General features: G+C 38.7%; 2 protein-coding genes across 6 annotated transcripts in view; one reads left to right on the top strand and one right to left on the bottom strand.

Annotated features, from left to right (window-relative positions):
- Nucleotides 1-21,889, top strand: part of LOC106976171 (testis expressed protein 56) — a 25,515-nt gene continuing 3,626 nt past the window's right edge. The window contains exons 1-4 of one of the 2 annotated variants that reach the window (XM_053223088.1): nt 1-319; nt 4,404-4,602; nt 11,288-11,510; nt 15,874-15,972. In XM_053223088.1, coding sequence (XP_053079063.1) covers nt 127-319; nt 4,404-4,602; nt 11,288-11,510; nt 15,874-15,948 — 690 coding nt within the window. In that variant the 5' untranslated portion in view covers nt 1-126 and the 3' untranslated portion in view covers nt 15,949-15,972. Of the gene's footprint in view, nt 320-4,403; nt 4,603-11,287; nt 11,592-15,873; nt 15,973-21,889 lie in introns of those variants that run through there. The other variant, XM_053223087.1, reaches the window with a different exon arrangement.
- ECI2 (enoyl-CoA delta isomerase 2) overlaps nt 11,605-21,889 on the bottom strand; it is a 19,151-nt gene continuing 8,866 nt past the window's right edge. For all 4 annotated transcript variants that reach the window (XM_015073581.3, XM_053223084.1, XM_053223086.1 and 1 more), the window contains exons 6-10: nt 18,606-18,708; nt 17,922-18,042; nt 14,278-14,367; nt 12,731-12,874; nt 11,605-11,856 (exon numbers count right to left, since the gene is read on the bottom strand). In XM_015073581.3, coding sequence (XP_014929067.2) covers nt 11,701-11,856; nt 12,731-12,874; nt 14,278-14,367; nt 17,922-18,042; nt 18,606-18,708 — 614 coding nt within the window. In that variant the 3' untranslated portion in view covers nt 11,605-11,700. The remainder of the gene's footprint in view (nt 11,857-12,730; nt 12,875-14,277; nt 14,368-17,921; nt 18,043-18,605; nt 18,709-21,889) is intronic.

The following is a 21,889-nucleotide window of genomic DNA, read 5'->3' on the forward strand; positions in this document are numbered from 1 at the left end:
GAGACCAGAAAATAGATTCTGTGATACCTTCTCCGAGATGGAGGAAAGCGGGGAGAAAGAACAACTGTGGGGCACTCTACCCTTCTGATTCCTTATTTTTTCTTCTCTGTAACTCAGTGGGTCATCATGGGGACAGCCAAGAACAACCACACTGTACTGAAACTTCCCCTCCTTGACAAACCCAAGACACAGAAAAACTATGCCCAACCTGAGGTTCTGTGTCACACCTTTGAGACCCTGTCTAACCTTCACAAACTGCTGCCAAATCATATGATGGAGACACTCTGCTTCTACAAGAGGGAAGAGGACAAACAAAATTGTATGTGGGCAGAGGATGGGCGTGAACTCTGTTTAGTAAGCATATACTTCGTCTTGGTGTAAAACTGCCTCTACTTTTATTTATTTATTAAATATTTTTATTTATTTTGAGAGAGAGAGCAAGCAGAGGAGGAGCACAGAGAGAGAGGGAAAGAGGGAATCCCAAATTGGCTCTACACATCAGCACAGAGCCTGATGAGGGGCTCACACTCACAAACTGTGAAATGATGACCTGAACCAAAATTGAGTTGGTCTCATAACTGACTGAGCCACCCAGCCACCCCCTGCCTCTGCTTTTACCATGACTAAGAACTGACTCTTTATATGGCAGGTGTGGTCAGTCCTTGGCATGCTGATTATGCTCTGGGGGTCCATGCTCTCTGAGCTCCCTTCTTCCCTTTCGTTTATTGGACTGGTCTTTTATGAACCAAGTGAGGTCTGTCACTGTTCTTCAGGCAAAGTCTACCTCTGGGATGATGGAAAGTGGATTAAGTGGGAAATAATCTCTAAATTTACAGGTTCAGATTTGATTTGAAGATGAGTAAGGGAATGTCCAAGTTGAAGTTCAGGCTTCGAAGCTTATTCCTTTGCTCTATTTCCTGGTGTGCCTTCCTCCTACTGTTCCACCCCACAGAGAAGCCGGATATTCCCTCTCCCTCCAGCCCCACCCTGCCACCAAGGATTATAAATGCCCCTCCCTTTCTGGAGTTTGGAGCAGCCCCCAGTCCTGGAATTCTCTCAGAGCTGTTTATAACTGGACTGATTCGTAGAATTGGGTGGGGCCTGCCTCCTGAAGTGTTTGTTCCTGCTTCAGTGAAAGACAAAGGTAGCTGGTAGCTACTTGTGTCCATGAATTTAGAAAGGAAAATAGCAGTTGCCACAGTGCTTAAGACACAGTCCTGGGGAGGAAGGTTTAATGGCAAATTTGTCCATTTATATTCTGGTTAGTCCCAAGTCCCTGAATGCACAGTATTGTGAATTGATCCCAATTTCCAGATTACACTAAAGATTACATAAAAATAATCAAGGAAAATAAAAGCAACCTCCTAGAGTAGATAAATATAGACAGACGATTCACAAGATGAAATACAAATTATCAATAAGCATGAACGCTGTTCAAACACTCTGGTAGTCAAGGAAGTAAAAGATAAATCAAGGCAATATTTTTTTAGGCCATCAGACTGGTCAAGTTTTAAAAGATCAATACTGGTGAACATGTGGGGAAATTAATGCCCTCATAATCATTATTAGAATGCTATTGATTCAGGCTTTTTTGAAGATAATTTGAAAGTCTTTGCCGAAATTTAAAATGTATGTTACTGGCTTATTAAATGAGTTGAACTTGGCAAAGAATAAGTAGAAAATAATTTTCTTTTTTGTCATGGTTTCCCCTGTGACCATTCTGTTGCTCTTCAGCCATCATGTTTGGGTAAAATTACAAGCAGATCTCATAGGTTTCCTGGTCATATTCTGTTTAATACATTCTCCAGACCAGTTTTCTCAATGACTGGTACCAAACCAAAAAGTAGGAAATGGGAGGAAGTTTGAAGCTTTTTTATATTGTTTTTAATGCTTAAGAAGCTACCTCTCTTGGTTAATTCATGGCTTTTCCCCACAGATACTTTGGGAGGTTGCTTAGTTGGATGCAGTGAGGGGCAGGGAAAGCAGGAAGAGTGGATTCCACAGAAGGAGTGGGCTCCGGGAGGAGATGAACGGGGCGGCTCTAGAAGAGGCACACGTGCGTGCATGTGTGTGTGTCTGTGTGTGTGTGTGTATGTCCTGTTCATGTGCCAGCTGGAGACTTTTGTGTGTGCCTTAAAGACAATTCTGAGGTGTAAAAGCAACAAGTCATTTTAAAGCCTCCAGTTTTAAGTTACCTATTTTCTACTGCGTCTGGTACACACACACATTGGCTTGTGTACTGGTTTATATACATTATCTATGCTGATTTGTATTGTGATTACAAACTCATCCATCCATTCTTCAAACCATCCACCCATCTAACATGTACTGCATTCCACACATTAAAATAAGAAATTGGGGCATCTGGGTGGCTCAGTCAGTTAAGCATCTGACTCTTGATTTCAGCTCAGGTCATGATCTTACAGCTGTGGGATTGAGCCCTGCATTGGGCTCTGTGTTGGGCATGGAGCCTGTTTGAGATTCTCTCCCTCTCCCTCTGCCCCACCTGCCTCTCTCTCTCTCTCTCTCTCTCAAAAAAAAAAAAAAATAAGAAATCAAAAACCATTCAAAGCAGCTCACAGTCCAATATATCTAATTTTCATCTATAAATTTATAATCAATATCATTTTATTTCCAATAATTTCTGGAGGCATAACTATACTTTCTGTACTTTCTTTCAAAACCAGGAAACTTGCTTATAATTTCAGATAAGGCTGGCAGTAAGACTTAAATATTCAAAGTGAGTTCTGAGTTTTTATCTTATTTTGGTGTGCAGTGCTAAATATAAATTTTATGCTGGAGAATATGAGAAGTTGTTATATTTGTTAAATGTTATCCTTTCTAATTCATCCTTGATTACTTACTTTTGAGGCAGTTTACAATTCCAAAGTATGTGTACACAAGACAATAAAAAACAATTCATTTAAGGCAAAAATTATTTTTAGCTGGATGTCATCAAATACCTGAATTGGGTTTATTATTTCAGTCAAATACTACATTTTGCTTCCAGGAGTGCCTGGGTGGCTCAGTTGGTTGAGCCTCTGACTTCGGCTCAGGTCATGATCTCACACTTCATGGGTTCAAGCCCTGCATCAGGCTTTGTGCTAACAGCTCTCAGAGTCTAGAGCCTGCTTTGGATTCTGTGTCTCCTTCTCTCTCTGCCCCTCCCCTGCTCACTCTCTGTCTCTCTTTAACATAAATAAACAGTAAAAAAATATAAACAAATAAATTAGCTTCCAAATTCTGATAACCAAAGCAAACCATGCTATTCCTATCATTAGAGCGTAAGGGCTTCTGAGTGCGGCATCCCTGCCCCCGCCCGCCATGGGATCCTGAGCTAAAACTGCTTCTAGGAGCAGTATGTGAATGCTGTCTGGGCCAGGCCCGAGACCACTGGGCAGGAGCCCCAGATTCCTGTTTTTTACTCACTTGGAATGATTTGCAGTCCTCTAAAGATTGATCTATTAATCATTACATCATTTAGATTGCCAAGAGATGGCCTCTTGAGTCAATTCTTGGTTCTTTGGAGTCTGTGCCAATTACCCTGTCTGGGATGGACCATCAGTGATTCAGTCCGAGAAACAACAGAGGCTGGCTGAGTTGGGAACTAATTTCTATGCAGGGTCACCCTGAATCACTGGGGCTCAGTTTCTCTTCTTGCATTAGGTTGATCACAGCACTCTTATTTTCTAATACACCCAGCTGCATTGCAGAGCCACTCACAGTGTAGCTGGCAAACTGGTTTTGGTTCTCAACTTGTTACCAGTTGGCAAAGAGGGAAGCTTACACTACAGTGTATGTATGGTGGTATGTCACCAAATCCACCATGCAGTTCTACTGACTTCCTTTCTTTCCCTCCCTCTCTCCCTTCTTCTCTCCCTCCTTGCCTCCTCCCTCTCTCCTTCCCTCTCTTCCTTTCTTTTGGTAGCAGGACTGTTTTGATGACGGAAGCAGTATACTGAATTATATTCTGGCACAAGCTCTTTGTCCCACCGCAGACGAGAGATTTGGTTAGGGGCCAAACAAGGGCAACGTGAAGTGGTGGATGTGATGTAAATACAGGGTATGGTTAATCTCTCTGAAGATCGAAATAATGGAACAGTAAATTGCCATTAATTTGAGAATCACACACAAATTACTTAAACAAACTTCAATATTTGTGGTGGTACCAGCACATTGGTTTGTTCATTCATTTATTTATTTGTTGTGCATCTATTAGATGTCTAGGACCAGACTAAGGTCTGAATGCCGCTCAAGTATACTTTTGCAGTGAAGGAATGGCAGAGCTCAATAGCAATTATTAAATGGTATAAATATTCTTTCTCAAACTAATGCCATGTTACTCTCGCTATGCAAAGATGGAAAGGAACACTGAATCGTATGAATGTTAATTCTATTACTAGGTCGGAATTCTGAATTCTCTGGCTTAGAAAGGATCTTAGCAAGACATCAGTTTCCAAAAGAGATTAATCTGACTCCCAATCCAAGTAGCATGCCCCTGTGGAGAAGAAAATGCATCAACAATGCAAATCGTGGGTGGAAGAAATGTCAATTGTGGAATAAAAGCCTTGAGGAACCTCCAATGTCAACCATAGTTGTCAGGTAGGCATCTACTTTTAGTGTGATCACAAACTCTTCATGCCTTAGCCAAAAAATGTCTTAATGTGCTCTTTGAGATGTATGATGAGCATGAAAACAAGCATTGCTATGTATAAAAGCATATAAGCCCCATTTTCTCAGAGACAAAACTCATGGAGACAAAATTCTGAGAGAGAGAGAACTCACGGAGATAGGAGGTGTGTGGGTCTCCCATGGGCCATTGCATTTCACGTTAGTAGGCAGACATCTAGCCGGGCTGGGCTGGCATTCTTGGGTGAGGGACTCGACTACAGAGCTATGGGGCTTTTATGCTGCATGAGTCCGGAAGCACCAGCCCACCCCTAGCATGACTAGTGGCCTAGGATACAATAGTATAAATAGTGGAACCTTAGCGTTATCTGTATAGTGTGCAGGTTTTACGCTGACAGAAATGGGAGCCGTTTCAGGGTCTTAGAAATAAGGGCAATACAATCTCATCTGAAACCTCCCTGGCCCCTAGGGGTACCAGGGGGGAAGCGGAGAGGGATGGTAGGTCTCAGACCGGTAGTAACAGTGGGGATGTAGAATTGGTTGGATTCTGGCACTTAAAGTTATAAGCTTTGGTTTCCTTGGAAAATTATCTTTGTTGGTACACTTCCTTCCCTGATAATGCCAGACAGAGGATGTTTCCAGATTTGTTTCTTCAGTATTGCTGCATGTATTGCTATACAATACCTAATAAGTGATTTCTACATGTAGCACTTAGTAGGTATTCAAAAAATGTTGTTGCCAGGCTGACAGGAGAATATATAATTTTCTATAAAGACAGAGTTCTCTCTGCTTTGAAGGTAACAGACAGGGAGAGATTTCCAGCTCATGAATTTTACCTGTACTGGAAGCTCCCACTTGGAAAGAATTTCCTTGTCTACATTTTTCCCCCCAATGTCCTCAGTGGCATAACTTGACAATTGGATTTAAAAATCCATTTTCAATGAAGGCAAAGAAATGTTATAAAAGAATTAGAATGATGGTATTTTCTTCTTGAACAATACAAGGCACTAAACTTGTGTTCAGATTAAGGATAGAAGCTATTTTAAGTGATGATTCCTGATTACTCAAGTTAAGATTATTTGACCATACTTTGGAGGCCTATAAAGAAAGATAACAACAGTTTATACACCTCAATTTCAGGCCATAATGTCTTGATGTGAACTAATATATTTTACTTTACATCCTAGTTTGTTTGGTTTCTGAAAAATATAGCCAGATTGTTAGAACATAAGAAATGACATATTTATTCATATTTTCTTCTACAAACATTTATTTGCTTTTCTTAAAAACTAAGACTGGTAAAAGCAGGCATCTTTTCATTGTTCTTAATGTCAGGAAAAAATAATTCAGTATTTTGTTGGCTATTGGTTTTTGCAGGTTACTTTTATCAGTTGGAAGAAGTTCACTACTGTTGTTGGTTTGCTTAGTTTTTGTCATAATGGATATTGAATTTTGTCAAATGCTTTCACTATATCCACTGACTTGATCATATTTATCTTTTCTATTAATATGGTGAATTATATTGTTTTAAAAATATTTTTATCATGGTAGAATGTATGTAAAATGTTCTATTTCCCCCATTTTTAAAGTGTACAGTTCAGTGGCTTTAAGCACCTCTACACTGCTGTGCAGCCATCACACCATCCATATTTCCAGAACATTTTCATCTTCCTAGACTGAAACTCTGCACCCATTAAACACTAACTCCTATTTCCTCGTCTCTCCAATTCCTGACAAACACTATTTTTACTTTTGTCTCTATGGATTTGCCTAATCTAGATACCTCAACTCAGTAAAACCATACAATATTTGTCCTTTTGTGTCTGGCTTATTTCACTGAGCATGATGTCCTCAAAGTTCATCATGTTGTGTGTCAGAAGTTCCTTGCTTCTGAAGGCCGAATAATATTCCATTGTATGTATATGCTACATTTTGTTTTATCCAAACAAAACACCCAGCATTTATTGAAAAGATCATCTTTTCCCTATTGAATGGTCTTGGCACCTTTGTCAAAAATCATTTCATCATTAAAAATAAAGTCATGCAAAAGTTTATTCTGAGTTTTCTATTCTATTCCATTGGTTTATAATGGAATCATAAGATTATATATTGGAGCTCTAATATTTGGTGTGTTTATAAAATGTTAATACATGTTTATAATTGTTCTACCTTCTTGCCTCATTGGCCCTTTTACCATTACATTATGTCTTTATCTATTGTAAGAGTTTTCTAGTCTCCTTTTTTTTTTTTTTAAATGCATATAGCCATCCCTGTTCTCTTTTGCTTACTATTTGCATGGAGTATTTTTTTCATCCTTTCATTTCTAACCCAAGCATGTCCCTAGATCTAAAGTGAGACTCTTGTAGGCAGTATATAATTGAATTGAATCCTGACTGGTTTTATTACCTATTCTATCAGTCCATGTTTTTTGGAGCATTTAACCCATTTGCATTTGAAGTAATTACTAATAGGGAAGCACTTACTTTTGTCATGTTGTTTTCTGTATGTTTTATATATTTTCCCTCATTTTCTCCATAACTGCTTTCTTTTGTGTTTGGTTGATTTCTTGTACCAACACATTTTGATTCTCTTTTCATTTCTTTTTGTGTATCTTCTATGGATATTTTCTTTGTGGTTACCATGGGGATTATATATAACATCCTAAAGTTGTGACAATCTATCTTAAATTGTTACCAACTCAACTTCAATTGCATAAGAAAACTCCTTTAGAGCTCTGCCCCTGTTACTGATGTCACAAACTAAATCTTTACATATTGCATACCCATGAACATAGATTTATAATTACATCTTATGCATTTGTCTTTTAAATCCTATAGAAAATATGGGCTCCTGGGTGGCTCAGTCAGTTAAGCATCTGACTCTTGATTTTGGCTCAGGTCATGATTCCAGGGTTGTGAGATCTAGCCCCACATCAGGCTCTGCACCGAGCGTGGAGCATGCTTGAGATTCTGTCTCTCTCTCTCTGCCTCTCTCCCCTGCTCATGCTAAAATAGATAAAAACAAATGAATAAAAAAGCAAATAAATCCTATGGAAATAAAAAGTGGAGTTGCAAACCCAAATATCAGAGTACTATTTTTATATTTGTGCATATATTTACCTTTACTGGAGAACTTTATATTTTTACGTGGCTTTGAATTACTATCTAGCTCCCTTTCATTTCAACTTGGATGCTGTTTAGTATTGCTTGTAGGGCAGATCTAGAAGTAATGAATGCCCAGGTTTTGCATTGGAAGGTCTTAAATTTCTCCCTCATTTTTGAAGGGCAGTTTTGCCAAATGTAGAGTTATTAGTTGACATTTTTTTTTCTTTTCCTTTCAGTGCTTTAAATGTATCCTACTGCCTTTTGGACTGCAAGGTTTCCGCTGAGAAATCTGCTCATTATCTTATTGGTGATCACTTTCTAAAATGATTTGCTTTTCAGGGTGCCTGGGTGGCTCAGTAGGTTGAGCATCTGACTTCAGCTCAGGTCATGATCCCACGGTTTGTGAGTTCGAGCCCTGTGTTGGGCTCTGTGCTGACAGCTCAGAGCCTGGAGCCTGCTTCGGATTCTGTGTCTCCCTCTCTCTCTGTCCCTCCCCTGCTCATGCTCTGTCTCTGTCTCAAAAATAAAAAAAAAACATTAAAAATAAATTTATAATGAGTTGCTTTTCTCTTGCTGCTTTTAAGATTCACTCCTTGTCTTTGACCAGTGTCTCTATAGTGTGGCTCAGTGTAGGTGTCTTTATGTTTATCCTACTTCTAGTTCACTGAGCTTCTTGGATTTATATATCTACATCTTTCCTCAAATTTAGTCATTCTTGTTTTCAAATGATCACTCTGCCCTCTCTCCTCCTCTTCCACCTGGGGATCCCATTGTGTGTATAGCAGTCAGCCTGATAGAGTCTGTCCCCTAAGTCTTTTAGGCTCAATTCACTTAACATTCTTGTTTTTGCTCCTCAAGCTTGATCACTTCAAATGACCTCTTTTTAAGTTTGCTGATTTTTCTTCTATTTGTTCAAGTCTGCTGCTGAACTGCCCTAGTGAATGTTTCCAATTATTGTAATTTTCAGTCCCAGAATTTGTTCAGTTTAAAAAAACAGTCCACCTCTTTGTCAATACACTTTTATCTTCACATGCTGTTTTCCTGATGTCCTTTTGTTCTTTGTCCATATTAGCCTTTAGCTCTTTTGAGGTATCTGACATTTGTTTTAAAATCCTTGTCTAATAACTAGGTGCCTTTTTGCTTGTTTCTGAAATTTTTGCTTCCATGTTTTTCTATTTCTTTGCATGCCTATGACCTTTTGTTGAAAAGTGGGCATTTGCAAAAACAGGCCCCTTGTACACTGATAGGTAAGACCTTCTCTCATTAGTGGGACCATGAGTCTTCAGAGCAGCCTGGGCCTTCTCAGGTCTTTTCTGGGCATGCTTCCTGTCCAGGTCTGTATGTTTTAAAAATTTCCCTCAGCTTTTAAATGTCTTAATGTCCTGAAGAATCTCCACCTTCTTCTTGGGGCCTTAAGTATTCTATTGTATTCCACTATTTTGTAATCTTTCTCATCTGCAGTCAGCTTGTACTTTTCATGTGTTCCATTGACTGCCACTGCCTCTTGTGGTTTCTTGTCTCACATCCAAATTATGGCAGTGTTTCCCTTCTGAACTTTGACTCCAGCAAGACAGCAAACAGTTCCTCAGACAGTCCACAGATAGGTCAGAATGTTGCAAACAAGTTCCACTCTGCTCCTTTCATCCCAAGGGAGGGAGCCAAGAATCAGGTGAATTCCTTCCAACTGCACCATGCAGGGAAGTGGTGGGGCAAGGGCAAGTAAAAATGCCACACAATTTCTTTTAAAATTCAAAGTGATTTTGTGTTGGACATTCACTTGTTTAGGTGTTCAGTTTCTGTAGTTATTTGATGTTTCTATGGGAAAATGAGGCCTAAATCTTCCTAGCTTGCCATCTTGCTGATGTCACTGTTTATTCATCTTTTCCCAGTATTTTCTTCTGTGTTTTGCACTGCTTAATTTCTGTAGATCCACCTTCCAAGTTTATTGACTCCTTCGTCACCGAGTCTGCTAGCGAAGCCCTTCAGATCATCTTTCTTAAATTTCAGATTTTCAGTTCTAAAGTTTGTATTTGCATCTCCTTTGGTAGTTTGTTCCTGGGCTGAGAAGCCACATTGTTTTCATCATTTCAAGTGTGCTTTACCTTGTAGAACAGTCACAAAAACTAGTTTAAAAACTTTGTAGGACAATGGCATCTAGGTCATCTCAGGATTGACATGTGCTTTTTCTTCACCTGTTTGCATTTTCATGGTCTTCTGCATGTCAAATCATTTTGCGTTGTACCGTGGACACTAAATATTACACATTGCATGGATCCTGGGTCCTGTTGACATTGTCTGGAGAATGTTGTTTTTGTGGGTCCTGCTACAATCGTTTGGAGAATGTTGCTGTTTTTGTTTTAGCAAGTAATCAACCTGCTTAGAGACTATACACTCTATCTTGATCTTGTGTGGGTAATGATAAAAAATCCCAGTGCAGTCTTCAAAGCCTTCTGTGTGTTTTGTCCACTCATGAACCTGAGACTTGTGTGTGTTCAGTTAGGGGAACAGGTCTCTCTCTCTGCTTGGGGGTTGTCCTCATGCTTACTCTCTACCTCCCAAGGAATCCTTTCTCTGATTAGAAAAAGGTTTTCCTTTATCTCCGATTTGGCCAGGTGTACTGTTGGCCACCACTGCAAGGTTTAATGGGGGCCTGCCTTTGGGTGGAAGTCCCATGCTCAGGAGGGCCCAGCAACTGTTTCATTTCCCATCAGAGAAACTCATCCCTGTGCAGTTGCTTCTTTGTATTTTGATGCCCTAACACAATCCATCTGCTTTCAATTTCAGCATCTGCAAGGAATTGTTTCACATCTTTTGCCCAGAGATTTTAGATGAAATTAGTGGGAGGGTAGGCAGTAGTAGGCTCATGGTAACACAGTGGAACTGTAACTCTCTGCAACACTTCCTGTGAGTTTGACTCTGGAAAAGCTCCTTACTCTACATCCCTACTTGTAAAATGGTAGAAGCAACAGTACCCACATCATTTTCAACTTGTGGCACTGCTTTTTGAGGATAAAATGTGGTTATGGGCCATCTAACACTTGTAACAAACAGTAAGTGCTCAAAACAATGGCTATTACTATTCATATATTTTCAGTAAGACTGAACATTTTGGATTATAATACTGGAATAAAAAAATGAAGACCTCAAAAGTTACAGGTTCAGTGGGCTGGCTACCTGGATATTGAGGCTTGAAGGAAAGACTGAAAAGGAAAGAGGTATTTAGAAGAGCAAAATATTCCATGATGGTTTTGTAGCCACTGGAATGACACCCTCATCCTTGTCAACTAATAGATATGGTGCCAATCAAAGCAGAAAGTTGCAAGGACAGGTAAGGTAGCTTGTAGGTATGCCTTTTATAACCTAACACGTTAAACAAGAATGAAGACTATGTAATAGTTAAGTATGTAATTACGGATCCAACACTGCTTTTATTTCCAATGAAATACCCCAATTTTCCCTTCATGCCTTTTTTATTAAATTATGGGGGAAAAAATGGAAATAAGATTCTTACTTATTTTCTAATAGTACTACTGCTCCATTTGCTCCCTTGCTAGATGGTTGAAAAAGAACATGCAACCCGCCGAAGACCTCCAGTCAGTAGTCCAGAGGCTGTCAGTGTTTGGGCCAATTAAGTCAGTCACCTTCTGTGGACGGCAAAGTGCTATCGTGGTGTTCGAAGACCTGACTTCAGCTTGTAATGCTGTGAATGCTTTTCAAAGCAGGACCACAGGCACAATGTTTCAGTGTTCCTGGCAACAGCGTTTCATGTCAAAAGATGTAAGACTCGCTATGACCAAAAACCTCTGTAGATTCTTGTTTTACATGTCATTTGTTTTTCACCAGGGCTTTAGTGAATAGGATAATCGTTAAGTGATAATTCAGCACGGTTTATTCAGTTCAAGTATTAGAAATCACAAATGATAGCACATCCCTTCCTTTGAAATGTTTAATGTTTCAGTGATAGGCATCACAGTTTGGCTTTTCGGGTTAAGAAGTTCATGACTGCATTTGTGCATTCATCTGACAGCCATCTTTCCTGGAGGACTCTGCTTTCTTCGGCATTAATAGCATGTAGCTTTTCTTTCTCCCTATTCCTGATGACCTGTTTTGAAATTCTCATGGCCTGAAAACACAAAAGCAACAATAAGGTTAAGAGGCATTGTAACAGGGTACCCCATAGTTCTGATTTTTGTTTCTCCATTGTTCACTTAATCCTGTCACACGTTCAGATACAGGTGTAACATAGGACAGTGTTTCTCAAACTATAATGCACATACAAATTACTTTGATGGGTGTGGGAGAGGGCCTGGGATTCCACATTTGTAAAAAGCCCCAGATAGATACTAAAGCTTTTGGTTCCAGGACCACATTTTGGGCAGAAAGACTATAAGAGCGATCAGTCACCAGTTAGCTGCATATAAAAATGAAAGTGCAGGGTGCCTGGATGGCTCTTTGGTTAAGTGTGTAACTCTTGGTCATGATCTCATAGGTTGGTGGGTTTGAGACCCATGTCTGGCTCTGTGCTGTCGTCACAGAGCTTTCTTGGGATTCTCTCACTCTCCCTCTCTCTGTCCCTCCCCTGCTTGTGCTCCCTCTCAAAATAAATAAATAAACTTAAAATAAAAACAAAAACCAACCCCCCACCCCCACAAAAGTGCTGCATGATAAGAATCTCCTCAAGGTCAACCTATCTGGTTTCTCACCTGGATTCAAGAATAAAAGTGCTCAGCAAATAATGCCTATCATCCTCCTCAAAGTCATCCCCAGAAAGAACTGCCCCTCTGCCTTCCTACATATCAGAGAAATGAAATTTCTATTTGAAAAGTTTTATAAAAATCAGTGTTTCTAACATTATTATTGTTATTTTTAATCTCAAATTTAGATATGCTCAAAGCTAACCAAGATAGGTCTTGTTTTTTAAATTCCTTATTCTCTTAAGGCAAATACATTATTTCCATGGTTTCTACTATTAAAAAAGAAAAAAAAAGAACACAAACATTTGGGGGCAACTTTGAATATGCTTTCAGCCTGGTCCAAACTTCTTTCTGAAAAGTGCTATCAGGAAACACTTCACTAACAAGTCCTTGAGCGCATGCCTCTGCAGCGGTTAACTTCTTTCCAAAAATAAGCATCTCGGCTGCCTGAAATGAAAAGTAGGATTGAGACATTAACTTAATAAAACAAAGGTCAGTTAACCTCAGAACAGCAGACATAGGGAGATTCCCTTGTGGTCTTTTGAGGTTGCCAGGATTTCTTGTTCAGGGAGAAACTGAAGACCTCAATAGGCAATGCTGTTGCAAAATGTGCTGAAGCCATCTTAGGCTCTCTAGAAGGTTTGCAGGTGTTTTTGCTTCTGGATGTATCTATGTTGGAGAGGCAAGAGCAGGGAGCCCAGGGCAGAAATGACTTGAAGCAGATGCTGACTTGATAACCCACACAGCTATAATTTTTTATTTAATATACCACAAACAACTATATAAGAAAAAAAGAATTAAAAAAAAAAAAGGAAAATCATGGTCACAGTGAATGCCAACCAAACTTTAGATACCCTAACTCTCTAATTTCCTTTCCCTGGAGATTTTACCCAGTGGTCTAGCTCTGACAGGTTTCTTTACCTGCACAGAGACTAGTACTTAGCTCTACCTGACTAAAGGAAAGTGAGGACTAAGATTGTTTCTATCAAACTGAGATCCCTAAGCAGATATCCTTCTCTGTATTTCCAATTTTTCTTCTGGAAAAATAGTATTTTCATAGTCAAATGCCCTAAGCCTTAGAGTTGGTTCTGCCCAGCTTTTCAAAGTTAAAATCTGTAGAGTAACTCAGGGTCTGTGACAGAATAATGAGATTTAAAAAATATGTATTTACAACAAAAACCTAGCAGTCAGTGAAAACAGGCTCAACTCCAACGCCAGCCCTTTCATACCTCAAAGAGTGTGGGCCGAGCCATCCCCTAGCCCCTGCTCTCCATGCTCCAGTCTTGTGATCACCTTGCAGTCATGCACACTAAGTCTGCGCAACCAAGTTTCCAGAGACACAGTGACAGACCTGAGCAGCCACTGAACCACTCAGGGAACCTGAACACACAACTAAAACCACCCACGAAGAGGCTGCTGTGACTGGAAGTGGTTGTGGAAGAGTATCTCCTGTGACTCTCCAAGTAAAGGTGTCATCTTAGGGCTTCCAGAGGATGCCACTCATTTGTACAGAAACCAGGTGGCGTCCTGAGCTGGGCACAGCCCTGGTCTTTTAATGCTTTTAAAGCCCTGGTCTTTTAACACCACACAGCAGCAGAGAATGAGCTAGGCACCTAGCTGCAAGAATAGATCCTAGTTTGGGGACTTATGGAGGGTTTCTGATTCTCCCTCATACCAGAAAGACCATTTCCCATAGCCCAGCTCCTCTATATTTGAAACTTTTAGAGTTCAAACATTATCAGCAAATGTTTCATTTTTCTCCTGTCTATATTATAAAAAGAGAGAGTACAGAGTTGCCTTTGGAACGGAAGTCACTATTACAATTTATTCTTAAGGTTTCCAAAAGTTACCTTGGCTGGGCCCATTATCTTCGGAAAAGTGTAAGAAGAACATCCTTCTGGACTCTGGCCTAGGTGACTAAAAGGAGTATGAAATGTTGCCTATTTGGAGAAAAAAGAAAATAAAATTATTTTTTGTATGTGATAAAAAAAAAAACCACTATTGTCTACATCCTCACAATACTTAATTGAGTAACTTGCTTTACAATTAGGATTTTGCTGGAATTATATACACAGAAAGTTCACTACTAGGTATGTAGCTGGTAAGTTTTAACACATGTATACAGTTCTGCAGTCACCACCATGTCAAGGTGTAGACTATCTCCATCATCCCAAAGGGTTCCTTTGTGCCCTCCATTCTTGTCACCCCCAAACAACCACCGATCTGTTTTCTGTCCCTCTGTTTGCCTTCTCTAGAATGTAATATAATGGAATTGCATGTTCTGTAGCCTTTGGTCCTTAGCCTAAGATTTCTGAGAGTCACCATGCTGTAGTATGTATTAGTAGCTTGTTCCTTCTCGTTACTGAAGAATTCCATTGTATGGATGTTGTAATTCGTGTATCCATTTACCAGCGGAAGCCATCGGTGTTATTTCCAGCATTTTGGCTATTATGATTACGACTGTTAATGATAATTTTATGCAGGTCTCTGCATGAACGTGTTTTCAGTTCTCTTGGGTAAATACCTAGGGGTGGAATTGCCGGGTTGTAGGGTAAATGGTGGTTTAAAACTTTGTGAGAAGCTGCCAAAAGATTTTCCACCATGGTGTACCATTTAACAGTCCCACTAGCAGCACGTGGAGTTCCAATTGCTCCACATCCTCGCTAAACCTTGTTATTATCAGTCGTTTTATCTTGAACCATCCTGGTAGGTGTAGTAGTGTCTTGTGGTTTTAATTTCCATTTACCTAATGACTAATGATGTTGAGCATCTTTTCATGTACTTATTAGCTCATTTTATATCTTTTTTGATGAAGTAATCATTCTAATACTTTGCCCATGATTTTTAAGTTAGATTGGTTGTCTTTTTATTATCAAATTGTAGTTCTTTATGTATTCTGGTTGCAAGTAATTTTCTTAATAGTGTCTTTCTCCTATGTTTTTAAAGAGGCATTTATACTTTATTTTCTGCAGATTATGTATTCCTCTGTTGCCCATTTTTACATTAAGTTGTTGACCTATCATTTTATAAATGTATTTAAAAAATGTTAGGAAGATTAGCCTTTATTGTGTCAGTTGAAAAATTGTTTCCTCAGTCTGTCATCTGTCTTGATTTTACCTCAGAGAGGTTTTTAAATTGGCTTTAAATATCAGAATCTATGACTAATACTGGTTATTTAGACTACAGAGCCATCTTTAATTTTTTAAATTTATTTAAGAAATATTTTTGTGTATTTCTTGATGAATGAGAAGCCCTTATGAAAGGAAATTAATTTATAATTGACAATATGTACACAGAACATTTAGACTTCGTTTCCCCTAATCAGATATGGTGCTATTTCATAATGTATATTTTTAGGGGACATAAATATATAATGTATGCAGCACATAGACCAAAATAAAAATATAAAATACTAATGTCACCTATCATCCCCCTCCCTCCAAAAGAAAACATATTCAAGAAGATATACTGCAAAGTCACAGCCTAAGGATTACAAGCAGGAAATTGAAAGAAAAGGCTAATCATAGCTAAGGGGACACGAACAGGTATGTGTGGAGCCAACAATAAAGCACCATTTAACTTATTTACAATCATTATTATAAGTAAGCATTTAGCCCATTTTCATAAATAGAGCAGTAGATGTAACTAAGGGTCAGGCTCTGGCATCAGACTGCTTGCTGATGCTGGGAGCTTCTTAACCTCTTTGTGCCACAGTTTCCCCATCTGTAAAATGGAGACAAGAGTACCTGTCTCACAGGGCTGTTGTGAGTGTTATGTATGTACACTGTGCATCAACAGAACACCCAGTATGTGGTGTACTCAAATAGGATTTTTAGGATTTCTACCTTTTTATTACCTCATGGGGAAATGCACTATTTGTTGACAAAGAAGCTAACAGACAATGTTAACTACTGCCCATAACAAAGAATCATTTGATTATATGAGTAAATGTTAACCCACGTTTAGTATGGTATTTGTTTATGAAGCCAATAATGATAAATCCTATAAAACGAATTCCTCTCCACAGGTTCTTTCTTCTGTGTCTTTCTCTGATTTGAAATTGAACCTTGGTTTGATTCAGTTGGGTGAACTCTTAGCAGTGGTCTCTATTTGTTTAAATATTTTACTTTGAGCCAAATCTTTTAGCATTTTTAATTACATACATGTGTTTTCTTTGATTTCAATTATAATTGGTATCGTTTAAGATGGAAGTCCTAGAAACCTATAAAAGGATGATGGATAGGACAGTCATTTTGAATTCTGAGAATCAGGAAAATATTCAAAGAGGATGATATATTTTCCCTCTGAGTACTGAAGGAGGAGACCCCCAAGTTCATGTCAGGAATTCCTGAACCCACCCCCTTCTGGACTGGCTGATTAATGAGTCCTCTAACACACAATGTGACCAAAGGCTACTGATTTCTGCCTTTGGGCAGAAATTTCCACCTGTAAAGGTTAGACATCCTAGCACCTAGAATCTCATTTACTATTTTCATGGAAAAATTATTAGTAACAATTAGGTCTGACAATATAATATGCCCAATCCGATCAAACTGAATCTGGTAAAAAATGAACCCAAGAGATTAGGATCTTAAAATATGGTCTTGTCTATCAGTAGGGAAAACACCTCCAAACAAAACTAGAAATCTCTTCAGTGATAAAAACCAAATGTTTCCCATGAGGTGTAGATCAGGAAATCCTACTACTGCGGAAGCAAAAATAAGAATCTGGTAACCGTACAAGGGATTATTAGTTCTACAGTACAAGTTCTAGGGTAAAAGTTCTAAGCTAAATGGTCATCACATCTTTGTTCAAAATGAAAGACCTGGAGTTCCAGCACCCAGGGACTGGTTATCTCTGAGAGGTAAGACAAGGAGTGCTTTTTAATTGAACCCTTTTCTTTGTGCTTTTCCAGATTTTTCAAAATTTTATTTTCTACTATGACATACACCACTACTGTAGTAAGAACAGAAAGTAAAATCAGTACAATTCAATGATAAACACCAGGCTGAACTGTTTTGGCAAGTAACTTCACTGAGCTTCAGTTTACTTACCTGCAAAAAAGGGAGTGAGGGCAGAGTGCTTGAAAGTTCCTTCTTATTCAAAAATTCTATTCTAAAATTCTAAACTCTAGAATTTATTTGGAAAAAAAAAGTATTAAGTGATCCACTTGTGTAACATGCAAAAATGCCACTCCTATCTTAGATTATTTGGAAAATTAGAAGTTGAGTAACTGTTACATAATCTGACTAAAGCACTGAAAGAGTGGGGACAAATGTTCACAACAATACTGGTGTTTAGGAAAACCTAAGTTAATAATGAAGGACAAATAAAACAAGTCGAATTACATTAGGGTAATTCGTTAGGAAAAATTTTAATTTAGTCCATTCTACCATAAACCATGTAATCTACTTACTACTAGCAACAATAAAGGAAAGTTCAGAGGACCTCATTTTTCCCTCAAGACTTTGTAAATTTCTGGGGGCTAACTTACCCTGCTGGATGCATACACAGTATCAAATAGCCCAAGAATGGTGACGGAGATTCCCACAGCTGGACCATTTACCGCTGCAATCAGAGGCTTAGGAAAATCTATAAAACAGTCTACAAAATCCCTACAGAAATGGAAATACAAAAGCACATTTAAATGTTCCAAGGCAGCATTACTGAAGTATAGGAAAGACAGCATGAGCCTGAAATAAACTCTCTGGCCAGGCTGGACATCCATCTGAATGGCACTTGATGGAAGCTCATAAAATGAGTCCCATAAGCTTGACCTTGGTTCAACCATGTATTCTGGGCAGCCAGGTCAGGGCTGTATGTCAGCCACAGACTTAGAGATTAGGGTGGCTGGCTGAGCATATGCTGCAATTTTATAGCTCAGTGGGAATGAGAAACCCAGGAGGGATAAGTGAGTTGGGAAGAGAGAAGCCTTCCTGTCTTCTAGGCTGAGACTACTTCACATATCTCATTACCCGCAATCATAGAAACCATGCAATCCTCTGGCCAAAAAGAGAATTTGCTAGATCTCTCTGCTTCAATACGAGAGAATTTTTTTTTTTTTTTTACAACTGTAGTTTATTACATTGACACAAAGAAGTATTTATCTTCTGCTCGACTAAATACCACTTTAATGAATAAGAATGTGCCCTTTGGGATCAACAAATGTCACTCTTACCTCAGTAAAATGGCACTACTTTTAGCTTTCTCCTCTATTCCCTCAGGGGGAATATCAGTGAAATTAGACAGATCATTCCCACTAGAGTAATAGTCACCATTTCCTGTAAATAAAATCAGCAGATTCACCATTCATTCCGTAATTACTGAGCATCTACTAGGTAAGGCTCTATTAGCAAGCAGTGGAAATGCACTGGTGAACCAGCTATGGCTCCTGTCCTAATTTACAGACTGTTGAATAAGCTGGACATTGATTTCAAAACACATAAGCAAATGTAGGTAACCTAATTCTGATACAGAGAAGTACTTGACGATGACATGAGAGTATGTAACAGAATTTGTTCTAATCCCGTTTCAGGAGGACATTCCTAAAGAAGGAATAGCTGAACTGAGATCTGAAGGAGGAGCAAGGTTAGCTAGAAAAAGAGGGGTAAGGCAGAATTCATGCAGAGCAAACACCATGTACAAAGGCTCTGTGAAGGGGGTAACCTGGTGTACATGACGAGCTGAAAGAAGCACCACTGTGCCAGAGCAGTAAAATCCAGAGGGGGAGTTGGTGTATGTAGGATGTGGGCAGGCAGGAAAGACCATGCAGGGCTTTGCTGAACCATTAAGAAGTTCTGCCTTTTATTCTAAGAGCCATTGAAGGTGTTTGTTTTAAAGTATAATTTACACACAAGAAATGCTTGTGTGTTTCAATGCTTTTTTTTTAATGCTAAATGCTTTAAGTTTTAAATGCTTGGTTAAATGATTTTCGATAACTGTAAATAATTGTGATCGCCATTTGAAACAGATATAGAACATTTCTACCATCCTAGAAAGTTCCATTAAGCTCCTTTCCAGCCATCTCATTCCACCCCACCCTGCCCCAATGCAATCACTTTCTGACTTCAATCACCACAGAACGCTTCTGCCTATTTTAGAACTTTCATAAATGGAATCACATAATGTGTACTATTTTGTGTCTGTGTTCTCTTTGCTGAACCATCTTAAAGATTCACCTGTATTCTTGTATCAGTTCTTCATTCCTTTACAATGCTGAGTAGTACTCCATTGTGTGACTAGTCAACAATTTGTTTATTCATCTGCTGAATGGATATGTGTTTTGGACTACTGTAAATTGGATTATAAACTGTTCTGTGGATATATGCTTTACTTATCTTGAGTAATTGTCTAGGAGTAGATTGGTGTGCCACTGAGTTGGTATGTTTTTAACTCCATAAAAGTTGCCAGTTTTCTGCAGAGTTCTCATATTAGATGTGTAAGAGTTCCAGTTGCTCCACATCATCACCAGTCTTTCATATTGTCTGTTCTTTGGATTTTAGCCATTCTAGCACATGAAATATCTGTGATTTTAATTTGCATTTGTTTGATGGCTAATGATATTGAGCACCTTTTCATGTGTTTACTGACAATCTGTATATGTTCTTTTATGAAGTATTCATGTCTTTTATCTAGTTTTTATTCTTTTATTCTTTTAAGTTTATTTATTTATTTAGCAAGAGCTCATGTGTGAGTGGGGGAGGGGCAGAGAAAGAGTGAGACAGAGAAATCTTAAGTAGACTCCCCGCTCAGTGCACAGCCTGATAATGGGCTCGATCTCACAAACCGTGAGATCATGATCTGAGTGGAAATCAAGTGTTGGACGCTTAATGGACTTAGCCACCCCAGCACCTCTATCTAGTTTATAAATCTGGCTGTTGTTAATTTCTACGAGTTCTTTATATATTCTGAATATTAATCACTAATCAGATTTATGTATACATAACTTTGTATATGCAAATATGCTCCCCCTCCAGCTTGTGGTACTTGTATATTCATTTTCTTACTACTGACTTTGATAAACAGATATTTTAAATTTTGATGAAGTCTAAGTTGTAAATAGTTTCTTTAATGGTTAATACTTTTTGTGTTCTGAGAAATCTCTGCTTACCCCAAGGTTACAAAGATAGTTTTCTTCTAGAAGCTTTATGTTTGTGGGTTTTATGCTTAAATAACTTTAAAATTTTTGTATACGGTGTAAGATGGGGTTGAAGTTCATTTCTCCACATATGGATCTAGTTACTCTTCCATATATGGATATCTAGTTGCTCTGGCACCATTTTTCAGAAGATTTGTCTTTCTCCACTGATTTATCTGGGTGCCACTGAAGAAGTTTCAAATGGGGGAGGAATAAGATTTTTATTTGGAAAAAGAATTTTACTGGATGTGGTAAAATTGGACAAGGCATGGGAGAGAGGTGGCCAAAAGGGTATCAGAGAGATCAGATGGGGTTGATTTCAGTTCAGACAAGAGTCCACGGTAGCTTGGACTAGGTCAGAGGAGACATAAAAAAAAAAAGTACAAGTCCAGAAATACTGATGAAGTAAAATTGGATTGGACTAGACATAGGAGGTAAGACAGGGACAAGATCAATAATGAATGTTAGGATTCTGGTCTACACAAAGGGTAGATGTGAAGCCACCTACTGTGATTTGGAACACTAAAAGAGCTCCAGAGAGATGTGGGAGGTGACACCTCTGAACAAGTGCCAGGTGGGTACACCAGTTGGGAACCCCGTAGAACGTCCTCAGTAAAGATACCAATGGGAGAATCACCAGCATGTAAATTTTTGTTGGAGAGTGGGCATGGATGCAGGGTCCAGAGAGAGCTAGAAGCAAGAAAAGACTGCCTATAGGTAAACCTTCAGGAACTCTCCCATTTGATGACCACACAGAGCATGAACTTACAAAGGAGACCAGAGCCAGCAACTTGGGGCAGGCTGTGCCACTGAAGCCTAGGGTAAGAAAGGAGGGAACCAACCAATGAAACAAACAAAAGAAAAAACTTTCTGGAAATTTAAGGAACTATCATTATTATGTAATGATTGGATCAAAGAGGAAACAGAAACCCAATGTGAAGAATATATAAAAGATAACTATAGCAAAAGCACTATTTATCAAAACTTAACCTTTGAGTTTTCCCAGCTATAAAAGAAGAATAATTACAGGACCTAACTTCACTGGGTTTGTTCCAAGAAAGCTTAGAAAAAGTTAAAATAAAAAAAAGCTTTAGAAAGAATCCAAGTGTTTAGAAGAGCACCTGGCAAAGAGAACAGAAAGTGTGTGTGTGTGTGTGTGTGTGTGTGTATCACCTATCATTATTATTAAATTAGCAATTTGGAATAGAGCCTGTAGATATGATTGCACGTTAGCTGAAAATCATACATCTAAAGACATTCACTGAAGCACTTTAGTAGCCAAAGACTAAGTACAATCTACATGTTCATCAACAGAAAAATAATGA

This window comes from Acinonyx jubatus, chromosome B2 (assembly GCF_027475565.1).
Source record: "Acinonyx jubatus isolate Ajub_Pintada_27869175 chromosome B2, VMU_Ajub_asm_v1.0, whole genome shotgun sequence".
NCBI classification, from domain to species: Eukaryota; Metazoa; Chordata; class Mammalia; order Carnivora; family Felidae; genus Acinonyx; species Acinonyx jubatus.